At 51.2% G+C, this 24,596-nt stretch overlaps 13 protein-coding genes across 13 annotated transcripts; 6 read left to right on the top strand and 7 right to left on the bottom strand.

Annotated features, from left to right (window-relative positions):
* Positions 1 to 22: 22 nt before the first annotated feature.
* Positions 23 to 1,146, bottom strand: VTN49DRAFT_6253 (uncharacterized protein; the record flags this gene model as incomplete). Its single annotated transcript, XM_069414401.1, has 7 exons — positions 23 to 334; positions 385 to 576; positions 647 to 768; positions 824 to 865; positions 922 to 933; positions 1,002 to 1,037; positions 1,092 to 1,146. The coding sequence occupies 7 exons, from the start codon at positions 1,144 to 1,146 to the stop codon at positions 23 to 25; spliced, it is 771 nt and encodes a 256-aa protein (XP_069265651.1).
* Positions 1,147 to 1,479: 333 nt separating this feature from the next.
* Positions 1,480 to 1,813, bottom strand: VTN49DRAFT_6254 (uncharacterized protein; the record flags this gene model as incomplete). Its single annotated transcript, XM_069414402.1, has 2 exons — positions 1,480 to 1,509; positions 1,637 to 1,813. The coding sequence occupies 2 exons, from the start codon at positions 1,811 to 1,813 to the stop codon at positions 1,480 to 1,482; spliced, it is 207 nt and encodes a 68-aa protein (XP_069265652.1).
* A 273-nt stretch (positions 1,814 to 2,086) lies between these two features.
* VTN49DRAFT_6255 (uncharacterized protein) lies at positions 2,087 to 3,677 on the bottom strand (the record flags this gene model as incomplete). The annotated part of the gene is made up of 3 exons (XM_069414403.1): positions 2,087 to 2,167; positions 2,229 to 2,963; positions 3,021 to 3,677. 3 exons carry the CDS (start codon positions 3,675 to 3,677, stop codon positions 2,087 to 2,089), a joined length of 1,473 nt encoding a protein of 490 aa, XP_069265653.1.
* Positions 3,678 to 4,457: 780 nt separating this feature from the next.
* Positions 4,458 to 6,093, bottom strand: VTN49DRAFT_6256 (uncharacterized protein; the record flags this gene model as incomplete). Its single annotated transcript, XM_069414404.1, has 4 exons — positions 4,458 to 4,880; positions 4,934 to 5,130; positions 5,184 to 5,884; positions 6,014 to 6,093. The coding sequence occupies 4 exons, from the start codon at positions 6,091 to 6,093 to the stop codon at positions 4,458 to 4,460; spliced, it is 1,401 nt and encodes a 466-aa protein (XP_069265654.1).
* Positions 6,094 to 6,454: 361 nt separating this feature from the next.
* On the top strand, positions 6,455 to 7,036 carry VTN49DRAFT_6257 (uncharacterized protein; the record flags this gene model as incomplete). Its single annotated transcript, XM_069414405.1, has 3 exons — positions 6,455 to 6,561; positions 6,725 to 6,786; positions 6,999 to 7,036. 3 exons carry the CDS (start codon positions 6,455 to 6,457, stop codon positions 7,034 to 7,036), a joined length of 207 nt encoding a protein of 68 aa, XP_069265655.1.
* Positions 7,037 to 8,661: 1,625 nt separating this feature from the next.
* VTN49DRAFT_6258 (uncharacterized protein) lies at positions 8,662 to 9,927 on the top strand (the record flags this gene model as incomplete). The annotated part of the gene is made up of 3 exons (XM_069414406.1): positions 8,662 to 8,865; positions 8,924 to 9,034; positions 9,103 to 9,927. 3 exons carry the CDS (start codon positions 8,662 to 8,664, stop codon positions 9,925 to 9,927), a joined length of 1,140 nt encoding a protein of 379 aa, XP_069265656.1.
* A 699-nt stretch (positions 9,928 to 10,626) lies between these two features.
* Positions 10,627 to 11,405, bottom strand: VTN49DRAFT_6259 (40S ribosomal protein eS24; the record flags this gene model as incomplete). The annotated part of the gene is made up of 3 exons (XM_069414407.1): positions 10,627 to 10,703; positions 10,770 to 11,017; positions 11,329 to 11,405. 3 exons carry the CDS (start codon positions 11,403 to 11,405, stop codon positions 10,627 to 10,629), a joined length of 402 nt encoding a protein of 133 aa, XP_069265657.1.
* Positions 11,406 to 11,783: 378 nt separating this feature from the next.
* On the top strand, positions 11,784 to 12,942 carry VTN49DRAFT_6260 (uncharacterized protein; the record flags this gene model as incomplete). Its single annotated transcript, XM_069414409.1, has 4 exons — positions 11,784 to 12,017; positions 12,070 to 12,573; positions 12,626 to 12,761; positions 12,815 to 12,942. The coding sequence occupies 4 exons, from the start codon at positions 11,784 to 11,786 to the stop codon at positions 12,940 to 12,942; spliced, it is 1,002 nt and encodes a 333-aa protein (XP_069265658.1).
* A 1,677-nt stretch (positions 12,943 to 14,619) lies between these two features.
* Positions 14,620 to 15,479, bottom strand: VTN49DRAFT_6261 (uncharacterized protein; the record flags this gene model as incomplete). The annotated part of the gene is made up of 6 exons (XM_069414410.1): positions 14,620 to 14,790; positions 14,878 to 14,978; positions 15,054 to 15,062; positions 15,128 to 15,161; positions 15,237 to 15,275; positions 15,330 to 15,479. The coding sequence occupies 6 exons, from the start codon at positions 15,477 to 15,479 to the stop codon at positions 14,620 to 14,622; spliced, it is 504 nt and encodes a 167-aa protein (XP_069265659.1).
* Positions 15,480 to 15,629: 150 nt separating this feature from the next.
* On the top strand, positions 15,630 to 15,958 carry VTN49DRAFT_6262 (uncharacterized protein; the record flags this gene model as incomplete). The annotated part of the gene is made up of 2 exons (XM_069414411.1): positions 15,630 to 15,725; positions 15,782 to 15,958. 2 exons carry the CDS (start codon positions 15,630 to 15,632, stop codon positions 15,956 to 15,958), a joined length of 273 nt encoding a protein of 90 aa, XP_069265660.1.
* Positions 15,959 to 18,195: 2,237 nt separating this feature from the next.
* On the top strand, positions 18,196 to 19,919 carry VTN49DRAFT_6263 (uncharacterized protein; the record flags this gene model as incomplete). Its single annotated transcript, XM_069414412.1, has 5 exons — positions 18,196 to 18,680; positions 18,748 to 19,061; positions 19,114 to 19,274; positions 19,339 to 19,641; positions 19,704 to 19,919. 5 exons carry the CDS (start codon positions 18,196 to 18,198, stop codon positions 19,917 to 19,919), a joined length of 1,479 nt encoding a protein of 492 aa, XP_069265661.1.
* Positions 19,920 to 20,184: 265 nt separating this feature from the next.
* On the bottom strand, positions 20,185 to 22,292 carry VTN49DRAFT_6264 (uncharacterized protein; the record flags this gene model as incomplete). The annotated part of the gene is made up of 6 exons (XM_069414413.1): positions 20,185 to 21,541; positions 21,597 to 21,721; positions 21,777 to 21,887; positions 21,946 to 22,080; positions 22,129 to 22,223; positions 22,277 to 22,292. 6 exons carry the CDS (start codon positions 22,290 to 22,292, stop codon positions 20,185 to 20,187), a joined length of 1,839 nt encoding a protein of 612 aa, XP_069265662.1.
* Positions 22,293 to 22,522: 230 nt separating this feature from the next.
* VTN49DRAFT_6265 (uncharacterized protein) lies at positions 22,523 to 24,367 on the top strand (the record flags this gene model as incomplete). The annotated part of the gene is made up of 4 exons (XM_069414414.1): positions 22,523 to 22,696; positions 22,747 to 22,827; positions 22,893 to 24,059; positions 24,125 to 24,367. The coding sequence occupies 4 exons, from the start codon at positions 22,523 to 22,525 to the stop codon at positions 24,365 to 24,367; spliced, it is 1,665 nt and encodes a 554-aa protein (XP_069265663.1).
* Between the last annotated feature and the right edge of the window lie 229 nt (positions 24,368 to 24,596).

Genomic DNA, 24,596 nt, shown 5'->3' on the forward strand with positions numbered 1-24,596 from the left:
GAAACGATATCAGGCGCATGGATTAGGCTGCTGCAGTCGCAGGGGCGGCTGTGGCCGTAGTTTTTTCGGCGGAGCCATCAGCAGGAGTCGCCGTCGGGGCAGTAGCCGAGGCGCTATTTCCATTGGCGGTGGACGAAGCGGCCGCATTTTCTGTGGCCGATTGATTGGCGTCGTTGCTGTTGGCGTTGGCGTTATTATTGTTGGTAGCGTTGTTAGGATCGTTGTTGGGGCAGTCTCTTGAGATGTGACCGGCCTGCGAGCATGTGTAGCAGACCTTGCCAGCAGAGCTCAACGGACCCCCGTTGGGAGCAGTGCAATCCCGCGAAATGTGGCCCTGGACGAGTCAGTCAGAGACCCGATCCACTTGGGGAAAGAACATCGTACCAGTTTCCCGCAGGCATAACATTTCATTGCTTGCGCCTGGCAGTCGCGAGCAAAGTGGTTCGGGCCGCCGCACTTGTAGCAGGTGGCTACTCGATAGCCACCGTACCCACCGCGATAACCTCCACCATAGCCTCCTCGAGGAGCCATGCTGCCGCGACCGGCGCCTGGAGCGCTAGGGTTGGGGCAGTTACGCTACGCGGGAGGGATCCCCAGAAATCAGAATTGGCTGTTTGGAAGGAATCTCGGGAACAAGAGAACTCACAGCAAGGTGACCGGGTTGGTTGCAATTGTAACAGCGGCCGCTGGCGGCGCCACCGTTCAATCGCAGGGTTGGGCAGTCCGCCTGGACGTGGCCCAGCCCGTGGCAGTGGTAGCACTGCTTGGCTGATCAACGGTCAGCAACAGTCGGACAGTGCCGTAGAGGAAAAGTGGATCTTACTCTCGGCTGTACGAGGTCGTGGGCAAGCATTGGACTCGTGTCCTATTACAAGATGAGTTTCCTTGGCAGACTCGATAACCTCATTTTCGTTTCCATACCCGGTTGCTTGCCTAAAACGCAATCGCATCTTAGCCGAGATATCCAGTAAAAGCGCCTGAAAGAGTCTCCCATCACGTACAGTTATAGCAAAGACGTTCTGCCGAGGAGCAGACCTCTGTTTTGTCATTTAGCCGGTGTCCGTCCACACGTAAGTCGTTTCTTCACTAACCCGCGTAGTGGCCAAGATTGCCACACTTGTAGCAAGCACGACGCGACATCAACATCTTTGCCGATCTAACGTAACGACAGGCCGATTAGCAATCAATGTAAATCTTTAGGGCCGTGGTCTATTCGGTCTGAGCCGAAACCGGGCGGGCGAGGAGACGTCGCGCTTCCGATGGAGCCATTGCCTCTGCCCGGAAAGCGCAAAGTCTTCATCTTTTTCCGGAGAATTGTTTCGCGATTCCGGAGGGTTTGGATTCTAAGTGTAACGGGAGGGAATAATGTGGATGGCAAGCACGAAGGGAGAAAAAAAAGAAATCACTATACGCAGGGTTGTGTTATATACAGGGCCAATTTCAAACCACTCACCCTGATCCAATCGCAAGCAATCAAAATCAGATACCCTCGACCTGATTGATTATTCCCTGTCCCAAACGATTTCCATGAGAACCCTGAGGACAACAAGCCATGGAGTGGAAAAGTGCGAATTGAGAGATGTGGTAAAAAAGCGGAAAAAAGAAAAATCTCAGTCACAAACCCCCCCAAACTCACCTCCAAAACCTGCACTCCAAGCCCACCGGACCACGAGCACAAACCACGAGCCTGATCAAGAGGCAGTACAGCAAGAAGGAATGAATACTGCAGACGAGAGGAAAAAGAAAAGGTCGTGTTGAATCGTGATGCAAAATTCAAGAAAAAAGAAGATCCTGGTTTCCGGCCTTTCCGCATTGCGTAAAGTCTCTTTCATATCTTTATGCAGATTGGTCGATGAGCCCTGCCAAGCAAAACCGGGGCAGACAAAAGATCGCTAATACCCGCGGCCGGCTGGAGCCAGGGTTGCCCGGCGCACTTGTCCTAATCCGAATGGAGTGACGTTGGCTGATATTCCGATACTAAATGATGATGGTATTTCTACTCCATATTTTTTATAAGCACTCCGTGAGAGTAATACGTACGGGATGTGAACCGGGACAGAACAAGGGGGATATGTTTAAAACTGCATCATTGCACATCAGTCTCCTTCTCAATCACCGCCGGTGCCCGGACTTCTTTGCCCTTGAGGAATTCAAGTCCCTCGCCACCCTAAAAGGAACCGTCAGTGGACAAGAATGCTTGATTTGTAGAACGTCTTGGAGACACTTACGTAGCTGATCAGAGGCGACACCTCGACGCCGGTATCCTCGCCGGTCGCAACCACTGAAGCGCCCGCTTTCTCGACCCAGCGACGGCCTTGCTGCATAATGTCCCGCCTGCTGGTGTCCGGGTCGTCCTCACCCGTACCACGGGCATTCTTCAGTGGTGAGAATTCGTCTTCCCGACGGACCTCAATTGAGGCAAACTTCTCCAAAGGAATCAATGGGAACACGTCAAACACAAACTGCTCCAGCTTGATGCCGTTGGGCCGCTCCGGTTTGACCGTCTGTCCAGTTGCGAAGTCGATCGATGGGATCTTCTTGCGAGCGATGTGATGAGGCAGCTTCCGCGCCCACTGCTCAATCGTCTCCAAGAACCGGAACGAGTAGTAGTGATTGACAATGTTGGCAGCGCGGAACTTGAGGATCTCGGGGTTCTTGGGGTCCTTCGCTTCCGCCGTCTCCTTGTCAATCTCCGAGTACTCTACCACATCGGGCTTTCCGTTCTTCTGGAGAATCAGGCCGACGGACTCGGTCGCATTACGCTTGCGCACCACCTTGGTGGCAATATCGACGCCCTTAGAAGCCGCAAATCCGATGAATACAGGGTCCGCAACACGCACGAGGCAGTTGTCCACACAGTAGGTGTGGACGTGCTCGATACCGCGCTGTCGCATGTCGTCCCGAACACCCGAGGTGATAAGGGCCTGGTAGATGCCACCGTTGCCATCAGGAGCGACCGCAACCTACGAATCAAGCACTCAGCACGAAGCTTGTTAAGCATATTGCACCACAGAACTCACCTTCGACTTGGTCTCGAGGAGGATCTTGCCATCATTGGAGATGCAAGGCAACACTCCTTGCTCGAAGAATTTCACATTGGCTCGATCCAGACCGAAGAAGTTGTGTTGCTCGAAAAACTCCTGCGTGGGCTTGTGAGTTGGGCCGCTGGTCATGACATACCACGGCACCACGGCGTTGTTGCCCGCCAACCCCTGAATCTTAGCAATGCGCTCCGCCTGGATCTGGAAGAGCGACTTGTGGCTGGGGAGGCCGATGTCGTAACAGCCCTTGGGTGCCGAGCTGCCCAACCGAGTGCCCTGGCCACCCGCCATGAGCACCACCGCCACCTTGTTCTCCGCTACCAGCTTCAACCCAAGGTTGTAGTAGCGCTCAATGTCCTTGGGGTCGGAATCCAGGATCGAGGCCGTGGCCGATTCGGGCAGCGGCTCCAGCACGGGCTTCTCGACATCCTTGGGTGGGTTCAGAGCTCTGTCGACCAATTCGTTGATGCGGTTGGGATCGATGGTCAGCAACTGGCTGTAGAGGTCCCCCTTCTCGGCAGAGCCCAGCTCGTCCCAGTACTTGAAGACATGGCCCTGACCGGCAGCCTCATATTTCTGGCGCAGCTCGCCCAGCTGCTCTGCGGACGGCTCGCGATTGCTAACGGAAGAAGCCATTGACACGAGAGGGGGAGCTAGTTGCAGAGTTGCAATTGAGGCGGGGGAGAGAAAGTGAGAGCAAAGAGAGGAAAGAAGAAGATGGACGAAAAATATTCCAACGGAACGAAGGAGCAATCGAAACAAAGCTTTACGATTTCGGTCGTATTCCGCTCTGCTGCGGCTGAGGGGTCTCAGACGGAACCTGAGAGCGCATGGTGAACCCAGGAGGTGTCAACAAATGTTCTGGAGCTCAGTCGATGAGGGGCACCAAGAATACGTTGCGGCCCAGTTACCTGCCGTTTCCGTACTAGCGTTCCCAGTTAAGGGCCATCTGGTTGGTCCAAAACTTGAGACCTTCCCGTTCAAATGGCGGTGTCCATGGGCAAGGTGGGCAGTGGCTTAGCTCTCTGGCCACTGAGTGCAGTGAGCAGAGGTCTCAGTTCCACGTGGGATTTGGAAGTCACATTTGGCTCCTCTGTCCGGTGCATGCATTCTGAGAGACTGATTTATCAGACGAACAGACACTGGTAGGACTGTTGCAGTGCTGTACGGAGTAGGCAGTCAACAAAGATCAGTCGTACCTATCATGAAGACAACACACCATAAGTTCTAGATTCCATGCTGGAGTTACCCTCACAAAGCTTCGTCGTAACGCCATCATAAATCAGGAACCATCCTGCCTGCCTATGAACGCTCCGCGGTTTGACAAAGGGACACATGCAAAAAAAAACATGAATACTGACTTCCGGAAAACATTGCATATGCATAGTAGTGTACATAGCCCAAGAGAATAACTTATCATCGCCGACGTCGGTCATAGTGGCGGTCATCATGATATCGATCTCGCCCTCGATCTCGGTCCCGACCTCGGTCTCGGTCGCGGTCACGATCTCGTCCTCGATCTCGCTCCGAGTGGCGATCACGGGATCGATGCCTATCGTCTCGTCCCCGATCATCGTGTCGCCGGTCATATGATCGTGGACGATAAGCATCACGATGGCGAGGACTACGGCTGCGCGATCGATCTGATCTGGAATCCCGCCGCGGCCGAGAGCGCATCTCTTCCTTATCAAACACCATTCCATAGCGATCGTGATGACTTTTTGTGTCGTCCTCAGCGCGGTATTGACGCCTCCGCTCGAGATTGGAGAAGCCGCCAAATCCACCAGCCTGCCGTTTTTGGATGGTTGCCTTTCGCCACGACTCCGATAACTTGGCCACCTATGTAGGAATTAGTACAGAGTCAAATGAAGACGCAAAGAGGAAGAACGTACACTTTGAGAAAAGTCCACATGGATCCGGTGGTCGTCTATCAACACGCCCTGCATTTTGAAATAGGCCTGCTCACAGTCCTTCTGATTTTCAAATTCAATGAAGGCATACTGTAGACTGTCACCCGTTCGCTTGTCCCGAATAACTTCGCATGAGCGAATGGGCCCAAAGCGACTGAATATCAGATGAAGGTCCTCATCTAGTCGAAGGTCAGCTGTTGACTATCATCGTGCCCGGTAATGGAAATCCCACCTTGTGTGATCGGGTTGAGCTTGCAAACAAAAAGCACATTTTCCGGCGGTTTGACCTCGGCAAAAGGCAAATCGCCCACCATTTCCAGCGTCAATGCCTGAGCGCGGGCTTCTCGCTCTCGGCGCAACTTCTCCATCGCCTCTTCGTCCATATTGTCGTCTAGCTCCTCATCGTCCGCAATGCGTACCGTCGCCAGTTGAGCCTTGGACGGCATTGGGCTCTCTGGTGGCACCTCCAGCCCGGGCGGGTCGTCAAAAGGATCATCGAGGATAACTGTGTGTCGAATTCGGATGTCTTTCAACGGCCGGCCCGTGTCATCCACGAACGCATTGTTAATTTTATCGAGAACGTCAAATCCTTCGACTACCTTCCCAAAGATGGATGCCTTCCCATCGAGGTAATCTAAGTTGTCGCTCAGCGTCACGATGAACTGGCTGGCGGCCAGACGCTCATCCGGGTCGTCGGGCGAGGGAACCGTCGCCATGCTGACCGTGCCTTTCTCCGTGTGTTTCAACTTGGGCGGGCATTCGACCGCAAAGGTCTTGTGCGAAGGGCCATGTATGAGGCCCCAGATAGAGGTACCGCCATCGCTATCGGGAGAACCAGGTCCAATTGGATCACCGGTCTGGAAAGTGAAGTTCTTCTGGACGCTATGGACGGGCGAGAAATTGTAGTATTTGACCTTGCATAGCTTGAGGAAGCTATCCACGCGCGAGCAATCTTAGTCTACATTCAGAGCCATTATCTTTGTATGACATCCACGGGGTACGGAGGGACAGAAGTCGGGGAAGGCAAGGCTGAGTGAGGGCTAGAGAATCAGGGGTACTCACTTCTCACATTGCTTGGGCGCCACATCGACCAGGAGATCGATCACCAGGTCGCCCAGCGAGGTCTCCAGTAACACGCTCATCGTGCGCTTTCCTCCTGCACCTGCAGGAAGCTATGTTGTGCCTAATAGGCGAAATATTACCGATAACAGCGGTAACTGCCAAAGGTCGCGGAACTTCTGTCTCCGCCTTTTCGGGAAAGAAGCTAGTCGGAGCTTGACGTGGGGGACCTGGCCAAGATGGATAGATCTGCGCTACGGCGCGCAGGTTACCACTACGAGTCCGCCCATAACTGAAGTTACCAAAATTAATATTAGGTATGAGTTACCAGTTTCAGCGACTGACAGGTATTACCGCACGCCATCTGCTCAGAGCAAATCCGTACCTTTTTGTATTTTCATACAGCCACATTCATCGGATCCTTAAAGCATCTCCTCTTCAAGGATGATCAAGCAAGTCCAGCGCAACTGCCTTCCGTGTGTAACGGTAGCCAGTGGCCAGCTTGCCATGAGTACCTATGGTGGTTGGTCCGGTTACACCTTCTGTGGTTGGTTGGTCGGACAGGCTTGAAAGCTCATCGTGTCCCATCGACGAACGATAACCATTTCATCACCGGCTACTCTGGATGCTCTGATGAGAGCCGCATTATTGTCCGGATGCACTTAGAGGAGAGGTGATAGATTTAGAAGTACTACTTTCCGGATGAGGCGACAGGCTAGACATTCCGACTCCGAATGTCTCTGCCCGACCTCGCGGCCAGGACGAGTACATTCATGGTAGGTTGCATAGCACATAGACCACGAGGTTCGAGTCAATGTCCCAGACCTCGAACTCAACAATGAGCACTGCGCTGCAATCGTTGACTGTTCCACGCTGTACCACGCTGGCCCACTTGGTCATCATGGCCCAGGCTTCAACCGAGCTTTAGCCCCTATCTTCAACAATTGGGTTTGCAACTGTTGGAATCTGCACCTGACTGGCGGTGTAGGCCGATTTGATCATAGCGCGCCGGATAATGGGGATTGAGCGCCGGTTGCTTGGGAAGAGTTCCCGATCAGATATTGGGCAAGTACTGGAAACCCCCTTTCAGTCCTGTCATTGGTGCACGGCGTTTACGACGACAGTTTTGCCATGATAGCGGTGTGCACTGCTGGCAGATGCGCAGCCTTGCCGCCGTTAGGCGTAGAGGTTGGCAGAGAATTGGGCATGTTCAAAGCTATTCATATGAAACAATAGGAGGTCTGACGCGTCGGTTACCGTGCGTAGCCTAGAGTCAACGTGGGAATCTCATCGACCGCGGCCCGATCATCTGCAGAGCGCATGGCAAATAAGCTCACTGTCCGAGCGAGACCACGCTCAAGTTATACGGGTGCTACACAAGCCCCTTTACTTCCAGCAGGTGTGGTAGCCCGTGGAGGGAAATTATCATGACGGATTGTTGCGCCGCTATCGGAGCTGTGCTGGGAATATCCGGGACAAGCTGTCGCAAAGCTTGGTCGATCTGAGACTCCCCGTTGGTTCCTTGCAGGGCTCCATGTCAATGCGCCTGTCTTCCTGTTTCCACCGATGCACTTCTTCAGAAACGCGCCATTGAATGTCAAAACTGAATAAGAGACCGATCCGGAGAAACTAGCGAACTGAGCCTCTGGTGGCTGCATTGTTGGACATTGTCAGAACCTCTGACGGACATTCTTCACCCGCTGTCTGAAACTGCTCATCATCTCCAGCAGGGGATCGATTTTGAATCATCGCCTGTGGCGGTACACTCCTCTTTTTGGAAGCGCAGGATCTGCAGCCTCCGAGAGTTCAGGTCTGAAACGACCATCCAATCACCTATTCAGTGGATCAGTCGGAGAGCAAACAGACAAAGCCCATTGCCTCGTGCTGAGAGTACTATTCCTTGAAAACTTTTTCCTTTCCATTTTCGGCATTTTCGGAGGTTCTGGCCTGTGCAAATTGAGCAAACGGTTTAGCGGCTCCGTTCCTAGGGATGGGCCACTGGATTTTCGTTCTGCATGAGTAACTCACAGACCACTCCATGCTGGCGCGATGGGTGTTCTGCCGGTATGTTATTGGGAGCATTTGACAGCGGCTTGCCTGCCGATTCTGTATAAGCACGAACAGCCCTGGGAGAGACTGGCAAGGCATTCATTTCATCCCCGTCCCCATGTCGGAGATATTTGAGGGTGTGCGACGTGGGACAGATAGACATCGATATTCGAAGGTCGAAGAGAGCATCTGTCGCCAGTCCTACCTCGGATGAGTTGTCTTTTCTTCAGGAAAATGAGACAAAGAGGAGCAAACGACTCATGGCAGTCGCGATCTTGGCTGAGTTCCAGGATACCGGATTGCCTGCAGCATCGTCTTCGCGAGTAGATGACCTGGAACTTAAAAAAGGCATGCTTCTCCAGGCAGAAGAACCACAACGCCTTCCGGATTCTTAACCTCTACCTCTTTTCTGTTCCGGTCTTGATTGTACCTTTAAAAATTGAACGTCTGAGACTATCCGTGGATCTGGTATTAGCCCAACTCTGTGGCCGAGTTCATTTCCGATTATTCTCCTCTGTCGTTGCTGTTTTCCCCCGACGTGTATGCCAATCGGGCAACGCCCTAAGATCTTCACTCGGTAGCTAGGATCTTCGCCTGGCACCATGTCCGTGCCGTACTATACCACGCGCCCGGCATACGATGACCTCGTCTCGCAGCCAAAGCCAGTTCTGACGACGCTTGTTGTCGATCGGATTGATCATAGCCGACTAGCTGGGGACACCGTCAACCATGACCGAATCAAGAAGCATAACGTTTATGACAACAAGCAGCAACATGCCAGTCCTCGACGGCGCACACAGGTAGCGGTATGGTGGTTGTTCACACAAAATTTACTCGGTCATGCCTCTCTAACACACTGTCCAGTGCAAGCGCTGCCGCAAGCGCAAGATTAAATGCAGTGGCGAGACTCCCGATGGCATGCCATGCTCGAACTGCCAAACAGCCGGACCCACGACCGAGTGCCAGTACTTGAGGGTGCGAACCTGGACCTCGTTAACTCACAGTCCACGCGTTCGGCGGCTGACTTTGTGTGCTGGCTTCAGGTCAATTCCTCGGAGCTACATCCAAAAACAAGTTACCATGCGCCTTCTGTTGTCCCATATGGCCCTCTTCCCGTGGCACAATCCACGCCATTTTGCGGCTCCGTTGCAGCCAGGCCCGTGCCGTCAGGGATGCGCACCTCGCCATTTTCACGGTCGTACTCCGTCACAGACTTTGAGGGCATGAGCTCAGCCTCAACGAGAGCATACTGCGACTTGGCTTGCTCCGAGGCAAATGTACCCGGCGCGCCGCCCTTCATGTCAACGGCACCCGAGTTTGGTAGCTTCTACGCGAGCCATCGGGCATGGCTGCCTGCGGATGGCCTCAACAAGTACCCGAATGCGATGTTTTACCCAGATCAAGAAATCCCAGCATCATTCACCCAACCAGCCTATTCAGGGACGGGATCAACCACGCACCTGCAGGTACTACCCACGGATAATCCATCCTTATTCCAAGCTACCTCTAGGTCGGTGATTGCCGCCGAAAATGCCGATAGAACTCTGCCTCCGCCAGGAAGCCAGGGCGTGAACGACGCTCGCAATGGCAACATGATGCCTGTTCCAGTGTCTGAAACCACTGGGAGCAATATCGAGGCAACCGTCGACCCTAAGACCGTGGCTGATTCCATGAGCCGCAACAGCGGCCGAAATGCAGTGCACCCTTCTAAAACTACAACGACATCATCTGGCCTGGCTATGATAGGTGGGTACGTGACGTCTTCCGCACCAGGCTCACTTCCCATGTCTGAGACCATCGACGCCGGCGCTGCCATGGAAGATCTGGACACCACCAGTTGTCTGTACAACTACAACGGCAACTCGTGATGCCAATACTTTATAAACTGCTTGGCTCTTAAGACCTGTTTCTACGAGCCAAGTTTCGGCTGCTGATTTCTTCGTTTTTTTTTTTTTTTTTTTTTTTTTTTTTTGTTTCCTGTCGTTATCTTTGGCCATGTGAAGTGTTCTGTTCTCCAACTTGGTTTTGTACAAGTTTCTATTATACAAGAAAGACAGGAGAACACTACCAATGTATACTAATCACCTGTGCTCGACCACTGTTTAGTTCAGCGACAGTGCAGTGGCTCTATGGATCATTGAGAAACTTTGTGCCTGTTTGTTTGTTGCTGTCAAACGTGACATATTGCTAGAGGGAGTGGTGATTGTACGGAGTATTACAGGTTACTTTCATGCATTCCTAGCGATTTCTACCTCCAGGAATGCCTGGTCGATGGCGGTGCATGTTCTTTACCATATTCCAGAAGCTAGTAGTTTCATCGAAGCCAGCCGATTTATCATATCATTTTCGCTAGCTTCATTATTCTGTTCAGTCTTTGCAGGGTAGAAACCCCCATGACAGAAATGAAGATGTCTTTTTTATTCCCTTCCCCCATGAAGAAAAGTTCCAGACGGTATTTTGGAGAAACAAGTCATATTCGTAAGATCACAGGCCAAGACGAGACGAGACGAGGAAGAAACACAACAATAAACGGATATCCCCCTTTCCACCCGTCATCATGTTGGCGTTTAATCCTTGCTCTTCTTGGGACCCTTGGTTTTGGCGGTTCCTCGGAACTTCTTGGCACGGTTCTTGCGTTGTTTGCCTGGTGAATTTGATCAGCATTTTGGCTCTTTATAGCATGTAAAAGAACACGATGGAGGGGACTCACGCTGTTGTCGGCTGGCCTTCTCGATCTTCTCCGCCAGACCGAATCGCACCAGTCGGTGACGGGGCTCGAACTTCTTCAGCGCCTCGTGCGAGTCGTAGATCAGGGCGAAGCCAGTGCTCTTGCCACCACCGTATTGAGTCCGGAAGCCGAAGACAGACACCTGGTCCTTGTTCGCCTTGTACAGCTCGGCAAGCTTCTCACGGAGCTCATCCTTGGAGACATTGGGGCGGTTGGGGTGGAGGACATCCCTGCAAAAGAAATCGAATCAGACTCGGTTCAATCGAATTCGGCGTGAATCATTCAAATGTATTCACTATGGCCCTTCCTCCTCTTGTCTGTTTGAGCAATTGGCACTCCAACGAGTCGTCTGCGACCAGAGAGATTGTCCACCCTTCAATATCCCATAACCACCTCATGCTGAGCTCAATTCCATCCCTTCCATGTCCCTTCCGACAAATCTCTCTGATCGCATCCGCCCGATAATAATCCGACGACCTCCTCGACTTCTTGGACACTGATCGCTGCGGAGGTTCCGGGGGAATATGAAAGAGGTGCTTACACGACCATCTGCTTCCGGGACAGAAGCGGGTTCCGAAGGAACTTGCGCGTGCGCAAGGTAACAGGGGTGTCGGCCATGATTGCGGTGCGCTTTTTTGGTTTCTTGAAAGAAACAAAAAGTCACCGGCTGATCGATCGGATTCGGTCGAGGCGAAAGTCGTCGATTTCCCTCAAGACGCACACGCACACAAGTAAATTTTCGCTAACTCGCGTGGTTGGTGAGAAAAGTCATGTGGGCTCGGCTAAGGGCCAAGAGGGCACGCTATGCTAGTTTGGGACTAGCGTGTCTTATTTTAAATCGGACGATTTGATTTCAAATTTGATGCAAAACTCTGAAGTCGCTCCACTCTTCGTTCAACCACTCAAGACTCCATGGAACTTTTGTAGGCCTTTATACTCCGTTCAAAATGTTCGCTATGGGCCGTTGCTGTAATTCGGTCGAATATCGTCAGAAAAATGGATCCGTCATTGTCAAGATTTATAGCCCAATATTTCCAGCTGGTTGATCCGTGGGACCTTCAGTACCCTGCCGCTGAAATCCTCAAAAGTCCCACGACGCAAAAGATTCTGTTTAAGCAGATGTTTGATGAAGAGAAGATTGATCCAGTGCCGCCACAGACATATCGAACAAGAGTGCTCAAAACATTGATTTCTCAGCTCGAGCAAAGTTTAAGTGACCCAGATGAAGATGTACAAATCTCTTCCTTTGCATACATTTCGTGCTCGTATCTGACCGTTGTAGGAAATTGACAGCGATCTCCTCAACGCTTATAGCAGCCTTATGACCCAGGCTAGACCTTCTGAATTAGATACGGTGCAACAGCTGTCACATGTGAAATATACGGCTCCAACGGTAGAGAATCGATCTATCATCACGACGGAATCCCGGGGCTTGATTCTCTCCTCTGGAACAACGGGCTTCCGCACTTGGGAAGCAGCATTATGTTTGGCAACCTTTCTTTCGACCCCCGCTGGCCACGATCATATTCGCGGCAACCGGGTGGTTGAACTTGGAGCAGGGACGGGATTGCTTTCAATGTATTGCGCCAAGTATCTTGGGGCTACTCACGTTCTGGCGACGGATGGAAACGCAGCGCTGATGGAAACGCTTAAGTCGACGAGCTTTGCTCGCAATGGGCTGGATGGCTCATTGAAAATTCGAGCAGAGGTATGGGAATGGGGCGAACCTCTGGAGCTGGACCAGGGCGAACCAACTTGTTTTGATGTAGCACTGGGCGCAGATGTGGTTTGTGTCCATTTGGGTGTTCTGCTGAAACAAGGCTCTAATCTTGGTCTAGACGTACGACACGGACATTATCCCGCTCCTTGCCACGGCAATCTGCGAGCTGTTCACAAAACATCGATTAAAGGAATTCATCCTTTCTGCGACGATCCGCAATGAGGACACGTTTGAAGCCTTTCTACATGAGTCTGGTTAGTTCTCCTATGTGCATAACTGGACCCTGTTAACAGAGGTGGTTTGCCAGAAAGAAGGAGCTTGAAACTAGAACGTGTTCCATTCAGCTCACCACCGTTCGAAGACCAGAATGGTTTCTTTCACAAGCCTGCCGCTGATATTCGGATCTATAGAATTACGTCAGGATTAGGAAGCTAGATAAACAAGGATCATGTGTAGGTGATGCCTACCACATTTCAGCTCCTCGTCTAGCACAGGTCTTCTTCGCCACGCCTGCGGTACTTTACTTCTGGAGTTGAGGACTAGTCCAATCCCTCCTTTGCACGAGTTACTCTGACCGCAGAACATTCGATTGACAGCATATGGAGTCCATGTGAAATTCAACAACATCGGCCATCCGAATTAAGATCCTATGCTACCCCGGAGGTAATCATCCACCACTGAATTCAGTCAACCATGCCTGATATAGGTAGCGCGTCAAGCGATTCTGGCAGAGCTTCAGGGCATGCTACCAAGATGCTACGACCCTCTCTTCCTCGCCTAGTCGTAGTGGGTTCATGTTCCAACTTACAAGGGAAGAAGCATATTATTCTCGGATAAATCTATACGGCCTGCTGAGATAGAGACGGCCATATCATCTTGGTAGCACGCCATGCAGTGCTGCTCGACAATCAGCCGATCCCTCTGTCCGTCCAACCAGGTCGGAAGCCTAATCTCGCCCCTTTCTATGGACTCGTGGTTTCTGAGCATCTGAACCCAGACGGAATCCTGACATGAAATTAGCGCCGGAGATTCAACGTCAAAGGCCAATTTCTCCCTGGCCTTGCTGCTGCACCCATCAAGCACTGAGCCGCACCTTCTCTGGTAGGCATAGGGACACTTACTCCAATTGTCGCGCAGTGAACGGCTAAAGGCTCTGGTCATGCAAGCAAATCAAAACTTCGTGTGAAGCCTTCCCAGTTTGGCATCTGGAGGTCAGCTATCAATCACAATTTGAGGGAACTGGCAACATGTCTAGGGCGGATGGCCTAGTCGGCAAAGCTGTTAAAATCTTGGCCTGCAACATGTTCAACACAGTTGTAAGGGTGGCTGATCTTCCCAGTCGGATACCCTATCCAACCCCGACGATGACATGGGGAGTTACAGCTGGAACGAACTTGAGGAAGATTCAAGAGGCCGCCTGTAATTCCTTTTACCTTTTTCTGTAGATGATTAGTTTTCTTGGATTTTACTGAATCCATTCATTTTGGTTCTTAAATTTCTTTGGCCGGCGAATGATGAGATATGGGTGGTTGAGTAATATGTACCGTTGTGTCTATTTATGGCGCGGTCAAGATGTAGCAATGCATCCCAAATGCACAGTACTCCGTAAATACAGGTTTGCGACAAACAGTGGCTTGTGGCTGATTTGGAAAGCTCCAGGTTCGAATCCTGGATTGAGTGTGATACTGTTTTTCTTTTCTTTCCCCTGCTCTTCGGATACTTTACGGGCCTGTAGCACAAGGACCACGTCTTCACGCTCTGGTCAGCTTGTTTTTCATGCCTCCAGATAGCATGCGGCACGGCGTCGACACCATCCATCATTGCTTATTGCAATACCTCAATGCAGTTTCCGCTGCAAGAGCTTGCCGACGTCAGGGTAACTGGAGGACTGGCCCAGAACTAATGCCAACGAATGCCTCGCAGTTTTCCTCTACAGGAAGTAATCAAATTAGAAGGATTCACCACCGCAAGCTCATGGATCATTTCATATAGCAACACAACTGTTCAGTCTATCCTGGTCCTGTTCATCAATCCGATTGACTCTAAAACCATCGTACCAAGAGCAGATGCATAGTAACACAGACAGAAGCCAGCCATGGAATTCTACCACACTCATGCGGCTGCGATCTTCTCTGGAACCTCCGGCCGAACATCGACAACAGCGGCGATCAGATCCTCGACCACCTTGTCGCCAACCTTCTTCCCGACCTCTCTGATCTCCGCGAGTTGACCTTCTGCATCTCTGTCGGCTTCTTCTTCGGCTTTCTTGTATCCGCTCGTGTGCTACCGGACATGTCGTTAGCTGGACCAGAGATCTTCCCGTGCTGAGATAAAAAAAAAAAAAAAAAAAAAAAAAAAAACGGGACATACCTCTGCCTCGAACTTCTTAAACTCCTCCTCTTTCCTTCTGCGGTATTCGTCGATCTCTCGCTGGGCCTCTGTTCTGGCGTCCTTTATGCGCTTTGTACGATCTGATCGCAATCATTCCGTTAGGTCATGTCGAGGGCACTTTCAATATCTCTTTCTGGAGGGAGGAGGGTAGGTACATTCTCTGGCTGTGAGGCGGAAGACATTCCGTTAGCTTCGTCGTCTCTTTGATGTGGAGCGGGATAAAACACACCTTGTTGAACAATCTTCTGGGCTTCTCGTTCGGCCTATGCTCCAAGGGCCTTGTCAGCGTTCGGGGTTGTTCCTGATTTGTTCCGCGGGGGTGTTCGTATTCGACGTACATCCAACAAAGTCTGGATACCCGCTGAGTTTTGTGCCGACTGCCATGAAATTAGCTCTCGTCGATCCGAGTCAACTAAATTTTGGGGTCTCACCATTTTTGCGCACTTGTTGCCTTGTCTATCCGTGCTGTTTTCCGCGGCAGTCGACGCCTGTCGTGAAGTCCAGTCGCGAGGTTCCAAGTCGTTGCAGCTACGCAGGGCCAGTCGCCGTGGCCGCATGGAGCTCCGCCCAGTCCCACCCATGCCAAGCCCCGACTCTCCGCCAAACGGTTTTGCCGCCTTTGACCGCCTTTAAAAGTGCACCTTTCGACTCTCACATACCCTAATCTCAGAGCAAACGGCAGCAATTTTTGTCTCGCACAGTTGAGTTTTTTTTTGTATCGGTACAGGAAAATGTCCCGTGCTTCGAAGATTACATTGGCAGTTACATCAATTGCTACTGCCGGAATCATTTACTTTGTCCATTGGTCGCAGGAAGCCGAGCGAGCTGTATGGATGGTCCAAACCATACTGCAAACAATCAAACTGACACGATTTTGATGCAGGCAATGCACGCCGGTGTGCAACGCGACGAGGAAAAACAACGTATCAAGCGCGAACGAATGGCAGACTTTGAGATGCAGCGACGGCTCGAGGAAGAGTACCGGAAGATCCAACACGTTTCGGACGGGAAGGATAGTCAATCAAGCAGCATGACGAGTCCAAGTGGAGGGTCAGGGTGAGAGCCTTGAGCACGGTGCGCTCTGTCTCAAAGTGGCCCAATTTCCCGTTAGGCGTGCATGTCAGAAAAGAGCAGAACGCATGGGGTATAGAAGTGCATCTTGGGCGTTGGGGGATAACTATACTGTATGTGGAAATATTGGCTGGATGTACATTATGTGCTCTGTACTATATAAATGATCTAGACTTGTTCGAGAAGACGTCGGAATTCCTCTGATCCGCTGAGTAAAGAGTACAAGACACGAAGATGTGACTTGGTCGTCGGGCTAGCGGAGGGCAAATTCACTTACTTGAATCTCTCCGACGAGAATCGGTTCATCAAGTCCGGTTAGTTCGACTCCCGATGTCTTTTCAATGAGCTGATACTACCTGCTCATGGAGCTTGCGTCCATATCAGAGTGTGCCAGCTCGCTGTCAGTGGGCATGGACAGCCACTATCATTGACCACAGAATATTTACAAGTTTTTGGTGAAGATGCTCATACCTTTGTTGCGGATCCCGTGGGGAAGGTATAATCGTTCATGAATTCGGTGGTTCCACCTTGCTCAACAGGCGTCGATTGAACAGCACCATCTCTCTTGAGAATAAAGTTCACAGAGTATGTTTCATTACTGGTACATGTCCTGTTGTATCAATCCAACCGCTCTATGCTACGCTTAATGAACTCAATGGCCATATTGAAGAGTCGATGTAAAGACCCGAATGACGCTTCTCTCCATCTGAGAATTGCACTACTTCTCACCTAGGAAAGTCCGTCAGTATGCACATCAGGAAGAAAATCAAATGATGCCAGATTTATTATTCAAGCCGTCAGTTCGATGAAACCACACATCGTCCACGATGTGTCCTCCGAGGGGCATTACTGAACCGCAAACTTCTCATCATCTGCAGGCCAGATCAACAAGAATTCGGCGTGGCCCAGAGTATTAATTCAAATCAAGACCGTTATAGCAGGTTGTTGGCCGTAACATCGACATTCTCGTTAATCTCTCTCATGTTCGATCCAATACGTAACCCCATACCATTGTGCGAATTGCGAGGAAGTTACAGGCATGGTGGACGATACTACTAGGCTACTCCCCCCAGACTACCAGACTCTCCACATTGTGAGAGATGGCCGAGGTCAAGACGCCTGATAAATGGGAAGGCTAGCTTGATTGTGAAAGATGCGGATGTCTCTAGCGTCCAATTCGATGACAGATAAGTGACGGCGTTTGGTTCCATGCCATCCAATCGATATTTGACCGCTTATCCTTTCATTGATTCCGCCAGACTGCAATAAAAAAGAAGATGGAATCTGCTGCTGCAGTCTGCACTTCCCGTTGGCTTCCGTCTTGCCCGTTAAGATCCGCCCTGAAATACAGTAAAGTGGCTAGACTAATACCGTATCTAGCTTAGCTTGCGGATATCACCGGAGACCGGATCGATTCCGGTCCGCTGGCGCTCGCCGGCCCACTGATAACCGACGAGAGCGATCATCTTTGTGACCAATCACAAGCTTATATGGCATTCAACATGGAGGGTAAGCTGCTCCTTTGCCCCAGATAGGTGGGAGAAGGAGGATGATCCCTGAACAGAATCAATGGTTTTGTGATATTCATAGCAGGAAGCACTGTGATCAGTCAAGTCCTGCTTCTCCAGGCTGTGCAGAAGCAATTTACAGTCTTCCAAATACGGCTTAGCAGGTCCCGTGACTTGCCGTGCCCTCATCGCAGGGAGAGCACATCGCCAGAAGCAGCAGTCGTAGTTTAACTCGTTGATTCATTGACTCGTAACCAGTGCTCTGTTCGGAACTTATATTCTATCAAGCGGATCGGCGTAAGCGTATACTCGGGAGTTTTAGGTACTCCCGTTGTAAGATCTGTTGATCACGAGGTCCCCAGACTTGGGTCCACCACCCGTTGCATTCGAGTTGAAACTTGAGTTAGTGAGCCGGTAAGGATTCCGGCCTCGATGGACAGATAAATCTTTCTCGTGTTCCGGTCAAACCTTGGGGACTTGCTTTTTGGCCTTTATAAGTGAACCCAGGCATTTTGGCTCTCATCAGCTCCTCGTGGCTTTCGTCGACCTTGTCCCTTGTCTCTAAGCTAGACCTGTGATCTGACTTGTTTGTCCGCTATTGGTGGCCAGTTCATAAACTGCCTTGTCCTTGTCTCTGTCCATTCCTTATCAAGTATCTTATCAAGACACCCCGTCACCACTTCAGCATCCTTCTTTCCTCTGTGATTTCCTGTGCATCATGACTGTCTCCAGCACCGTTCCATCGTCTTTGGAGAAACTGTTTCCTTATATCAACCATGATCCGGCCTCAATTCCTCACTCAGTTGACCCATTCACCATCACCACAACGTCTGGCTTCATGCCATATAAGCTAGCTCCAACAGAGCTACCTGAGGTTTTCAAGCCTCTTGCCCAGCTCATCGAGGAGATGCCTGTGGCCAAGGCGGACGGCACGCCAGGACTGTTGGCAACTTACAGCCTGGGCTCGGCGATCAAGGACTTTCCAGATCTGACTGACGAGATCGACAAGGTGCGCACTGAGGATGGAAAGTACGATCTGTACACTCTCACGGCTCTGTTCCGAGATTACTCTTATGTGGCCTCGGCATACATCCTGGAACCATGCTGGGAAAATTGGCGTAAGAATCCAGATGGAGGCTATGGGCTTGGACGAGATCGTCTTCCTCATTCCATTGCTGGCCCAATGTGGCGTTGTGCAGAGATGTAAGTCGTTATGCCAGCAAAGCACGGATGGATGGATAGAAGAGCTCACAACTTTGTAATTGAATAGATTGGACCTCCAACCTTTTCTTTCCTATGCAGCCTCCTATGCCCTCTTCAACTTTACCTTGGCCAACCCCTCGCAGGGTTACACGTACGACAACTTGCGTCTGATTCGCGCGTTCGAGCGTGGCCTCGACCCCAAGAGCTCGGAGGCAGGCTTCATTCTGACGCATATCGACATGGTTAAGGAGACAGCGCCGCTGGTCAATGGAGCAGTCAAGGTCATCGATAATCTTTCTAGAGGTGGTAGCCGAGCCGACGTCAACGAGGGCTTCCGGGAGATCCTGCAAGCTATGGAAAAGATCGAAACTTCCATGGAAGGTGAGTTTCATTTTTTTTTCTTGCTTTCTCCAGAGTTGACTGACATTCCCAGACATGTGGAAAAACTCCAAGCCAGCAGACTACCTCTCCTTCCGCGTTTTCATCTTCGGCATCACGTCGCAATCCATGTTCCCCAACGGTGTCGTCTACGAGGGTATCAACGACAACAAACCAATGTTCTTCCGCGGTGAAAGCGGTGCCAATGACGCTATCGTATGCATGTCCCTATCCGATATACGAATCCGCCAAAATGCTAACTCATCCAAACTTCCCATAGATTCCCCTTCTTGACCATCTGCTCCAAATCCCCATGCCAGACACCCCCCTGACAAAGATCCTGTACGAGTTCCGCGCCTACCGTCCGAAACCTCACCGTGAGTTCCTCGCGCACATCGCCAGCGAAGCCGAGAAACTGCGTATCCGCGACTACGCCCTTGCCGACACGGAAACGGCGATCCTGTATCTGAAGGCACTCGACCATGTCCGAAGCTTCCGTTGGCGCCATTGGCTCTTTGCAAGGGAATATATCATTCGTCGGACGTATCATCCTACCGCAACAGGAGGCAGTCCAATCGTTACGGTACGTAAATCATCACCAAATGTAATGAGCGGGTGAACTGATTCGTATTTCTGTTCAAATAGTGGCTTCCAAACCAACTCTCTGCAGTTATGGAACTCATGCTGGACACATATGACAAGCATCTCAGCGCGCGGCTTCAAACCGATGCCGACGGTCCCATGGATGAAACCGTCGCAGCATACCGGAAACAGATCGTTCCGACGATCGAGATGGTGCGCGAGCAAAAGGAGAAGTTGCAGAAGGAGGTGGAGAAGTGGTGCAAGCAGCGAGGAGTATGAATACGTTTTCAACATGGTTGTTCCTTCTTAAGACTGCATAGCCGGTGGGTATCTGAATTATTCAGACTGTCTGACATGAAATTGACCCCCTCGCGGGATGCAACGACTGTACTGTAGTGATACTACGGGATAAGAAAATAACATGACAAAGATTTTCATCGAATCGTACCTAGTACCTAACGCTCATGGAGACTGCGTATAACACGAGAACAATGTAAGCATACCCGAGGATTGTACTCCCAGTATGGCATCGATGAGCATCAAATCACCAATACAATCCACCAGTAAAGGCATACTGCATGGACGCTTCCACCGCCTCCTTCTTGATTTTCAAGCCCATGGATCTGCCAAACTGCACTGCATCCTCCGACAGATTCTCACAGCCCGGGATGGTCAGTGTCTCGATGAACGGCCGGCGCTCGCGCTCGTCATCGTCAATCTCCTCGCTCTCGACCTTCTCGCGACGCGTGCCTTCAATGGTGCGCAAGTCGACGATGTAGCGGATGGAGACGCCCGTGATGCTCGTGTGCGGGATGTGTAGTTCACACAGGTTCGGTAGCTCCGGCAGGAGGTTTCTCAGGTCGCGATCGCAGAGCGTGTACATACCCTCAACCCACAGGACCCTGAGGTTGCGCAGTACGCGGCTGTTCTGCACGAGGTTGATCAGGTGGTATGGCTGGACGTCGAAATACTGCTCCAGTCGGAGTGACTCGAGGGTCGGTTCAGGAAGACTGGTGAGCAGGTTGTGAAACCCCTGATCCTTGATGAAGCTAACGTTGGCCAGGACCAACGATTTCAGTTTGGGAGGGAGACGAACGCCCTGCAAGTTGGCCTCGTTGTCAGGAATTGGGGGGGATCGCTTGCAGTACACAAGGCTGAGATGCTCCAGATTTGGTGGGAACACAATTGGTCCAATAAATGCAACCCTCCAGAGCACGAGAATCCGCAGGTTAGTCCCGTACCTCAGTCTTTCCATTGATAAGTTGAATGCCGTTGAAGGGCCGACCTTCGGACATTCGAGGCGGAGCTCTTCCAGATTCGGTACCCGATTCCAGGCGTCTTCATCAGACACTCTGCCGACAAACGGGGCTGGCAACGGCGCTGGTTTGTACCAGGGCAGAGTCAGAGGACCACGGGGCTGGTGAACCACGAAATCAATCTCAGCAATGAAGCGCTTCAGGTTTGGGAGTGATTCCGGAGGAATCGAACCGTGGTCATTGTCGTCTGTCAGAAATGCTTCCCGTAGTTGTAAGGTTTCAAGTTTGGGCAGTTCCCGAAGGATGTCAATGATGTTGTCCATGGCCATGCCGAGGCCAACCCGCAAAATGAGACACTTGAGTTGCTTAAAGTTGAGAATTACATCAAGACACAGGCCACTGGGCAACGTGCACGAGAAATTCAAATGCTCAATGTTTCGAAACCCCTTTATTATTTCCAGCACCTTCGCAGCGTCATCACGGCTTGGGTTGGCCGATAGGTATTTCAGAGAGCCACGAGACCTCGCCAGGTAGGTACGCATTGCTTTCAAGGGAATTTTTTTGTTGTAAAAGTCCAGTTTGAGCCAGGGCTCTTGGTATGACAGCAGAAACCGGTTCCACCCTTTGCAAACTTGCATCATCTTGCTAGACGCGGTGGCATTTAGCTAGTCTCCAGATATCTAATGGTCATAAAACTCACAGAATGGTCTTGAAGTTAAGGTATTTCAGGATCATGAACACCAATTCCGGTGGGAGAACCTTAAATGGATCGAGCCGTTTGGGCTCCATTTTGTTCGTCAGTTTTGAGTGCAGTTCTTCAATCAGCTAACGAACAAGTCAGCGACTGCTGCAGTTTCTGCTGGAGCGTGCTGGTGCGAACCGGGCGCTGGGAGTGATCCTCTGGAAGAGTTTTCAGAGCATAGGCATATATTTCCGCAGCCTTCTCTGGTTTGTGTTCCAGGAGCAAGGCTTTTGCCGCTCTGAGATAGCCCTGTGAATGAGAAGTCAGGCCGAGAGTCTATCCATCTCGGTCTTTGGAGTATACAAACACGTCCATCTAGGCTGTTGGTCTTGACCATGCGCCGTGCATCTTTGAGGGCCAGATCATATTTGCCCATCTTGCTGTAGATTGCTGATCTGTTGTCCAGGATGTCCAGCACATTTGCATCCTTTTGCTTCAAGGCCTGCAGATTTTAGACCGAATTCCTGAGGACACGAGAAAAACTACTGACTTCATCCATAAACATAAGTGCCCTCTTGTAATCCCCTTTCCTTGCGAGGTCTCGGCCATATTTCAGGTACATGACCGGGTTGTCCCAGGTCATGTCTGTTACGATGTCAGTCACATTTCTATCTGGCATATATTGTGAGAGCAATCACCTTGATTTTTGGCCATGTTTAGAGGCGTTGCACGACAACATTGCTCACAAAAACTCTGAGATCAGGTCACGAGCAGAATGCACACTATCCTCATCTGCTCTGCGCGTTTATGTCGCGTGAAAGCAATTACCACGGAGTCACGTGAGGCGGTGAGCACGGAACGTCCATGGGCCCCCATGTTTACATTCTGCTTGTTTGGGTTCCCTTGTTGAGATCATAGCGGTGAACAGCTGCTGCACGTCTCCAATGGAGTCTTCAAATCTTGAAACAGCGGCCAAATATGTCAACAACTTGCTGTTGGCTCGTGGGTTACTGAAAAATGGCAAACCAATCAAGTTTATGCACTCTGAGGATGACGACGGGGAATCGACATGGGCTCGGATCATCAATTTAATCAATGACCTTGTAGTCAGGAGAGATGTCGGTGCCATTTGGCCCCTCCTATATGCGGCAGAAGCTGACCATCATAGCGAGAAGCGGAGCATCGGGAAAACCTCGCGGTTACGATTCAGAGACTGCGAACTACGGAGTCTCAGCAGACAGCGGAAATTGTACGTCGTGCACACGCGTCCAAGTTCAATTGTCGCACCCAAGAGTCTGACTATGGCTTGTGTAGGAAAAACTCAAGTCGAAAAATGCCGAATTATCGCGAGCCCTGGCGTTGGCTGAAGGCCAACAACGCGCCGTCGAGACCGATCTGCGGGATGCGGAGGCGACTATTAAACAGCTGAAGGACCAGGTCCAGAAGTTGAAATCAACTGTGCAGCAAGTCCGCGCGCAATGTGCGAACGACATTCGTAAACGCGACGTCGAGATACAGAAGCTCAAATCCCATCTCAGCGAGCGCCAGCGAGGGAAGCGGGAAGGTCTCGCAGTGACGACGATCAACATCAATCCGGCTGTCGAGCGCCCGACGAAGTCTGGGAGTGCGCCGGACGTTAATGATCCGAGTTACAGTCTGAAGCAAGAAACAACAGAGTTCCTGACGGAGTTGTGCCAGAATTTAAGCGATGAAAATGACAGCCTAATCTCTCTCGCGAGAACAACAATCCTGACCCTACGGGAGCTGCAGGGGCTCTCTGACACGGAGAATGGTGACCCTGGCGCCTGTATGAGTCTGCAGGCAGCTAGCGGACCTGTTCAGTCAGTTCCGACGTCGGTCGAGGATTTGTCTCGTGAGATGGACGTTGTCCTCGATCACCTTCGCAGCCTTCTCACGAATCCTTCCTTCGTTCCGCTCGAAGAAGTGGAAATCCGTGATCAACAAATTGAGCGTCTTCGCGAGGGATGGGAGCGCATGGAGGCGCGATGGAAACAAGTTGTGGCAATGATGGACAACTGGCATCGTCGGATGTGCGACGGGGGCACTGGAATCAATGTCGATGAACTACGGAAGGGGATGGCCCTAGATTCGGGTCTAGGAGACGCTATGTCCTCTATGGCAGGAGCATCACCGGTGGCCGTAGATTCGAAGGGCAACGAGGAGGAGCCAGCGAATGTTGCCGACGATGACGAAGAAGAGGAAAATCAAGGTCGGGCGAAACTTCTGAAACCGAATCCGCCCAAGAAGGCAATCAAGGCACTTGGTGAGAGACACAGCAACGTGGCGACGCGATCGTCAACGCGAAAGGTGTCTTTCTACGAGGAACCTGCGGCAACGAAGGAGGAAGATTCAGATGACCACAATGACGAGAACGAAACGGAACTCGTTAAAGCCCATGCCTCTAAGACAGTAACACAACGTACCACTCGGCGAAAGTCCGGTTCTCGGATTTCGCGGCAGGTTCGTCTTCTTCCACATTCTCATCTCACGTTCGTCAAGAGCATCAATCTAACACTATAGTATAGGAGAAGATTGCTGAGAAGCTAGCCAGAGTGGAAGCCGAAGCCCAGGCTGCCGTTCGCCGAAATCAGCAGCAACAACAGCAGACCAGGAAACGGACAAGGGCGTCGCTCAAGGCAGAGAACGAGAGTGAGGGAACGCGCACGTCGTTCAAGACAGGTGCGAGTGGTGCTGGAACGACAAGGAGGGGTACTCGCAGACGGAGTACTCTCACAAACGAAGAATTGGGAGCTCTAATGGGGCAGTAAGATGGCATAGTTCTTGATCGTATCGCTTGGCTGTGGTGAGACGGGCCATCGCATGCGAGTTCGCAAGATACCCTGATTGTTTCATATAGAGAGGTTGAGACATTCTGTATTTTAATCTTGCATTGGTGTATGGGAGGTCTTTTGATTGATATTCCGATGACAATTCAAACATCTCTCAAATTCATGGCCTCATAGCTGTGATTTTCCCAACACCATCGCAAGTTTCAAT

The sequence above is a fragment of the Thermomyces lanuginosus genome (assembly GCF_041956635.1).
Source record: "Thermomyces lanuginosus strain ATCC 200065 unplaced genomic scaffold VTN49scaffold_40, whole genome shotgun sequence".
In the NCBI taxonomy this organism is placed as follows: domain Eukaryota; kingdom Fungi; phylum Ascomycota; class Eurotiomycetes; order Eurotiales; family Trichocomaceae; genus Thermomyces; species Thermomyces lanuginosus.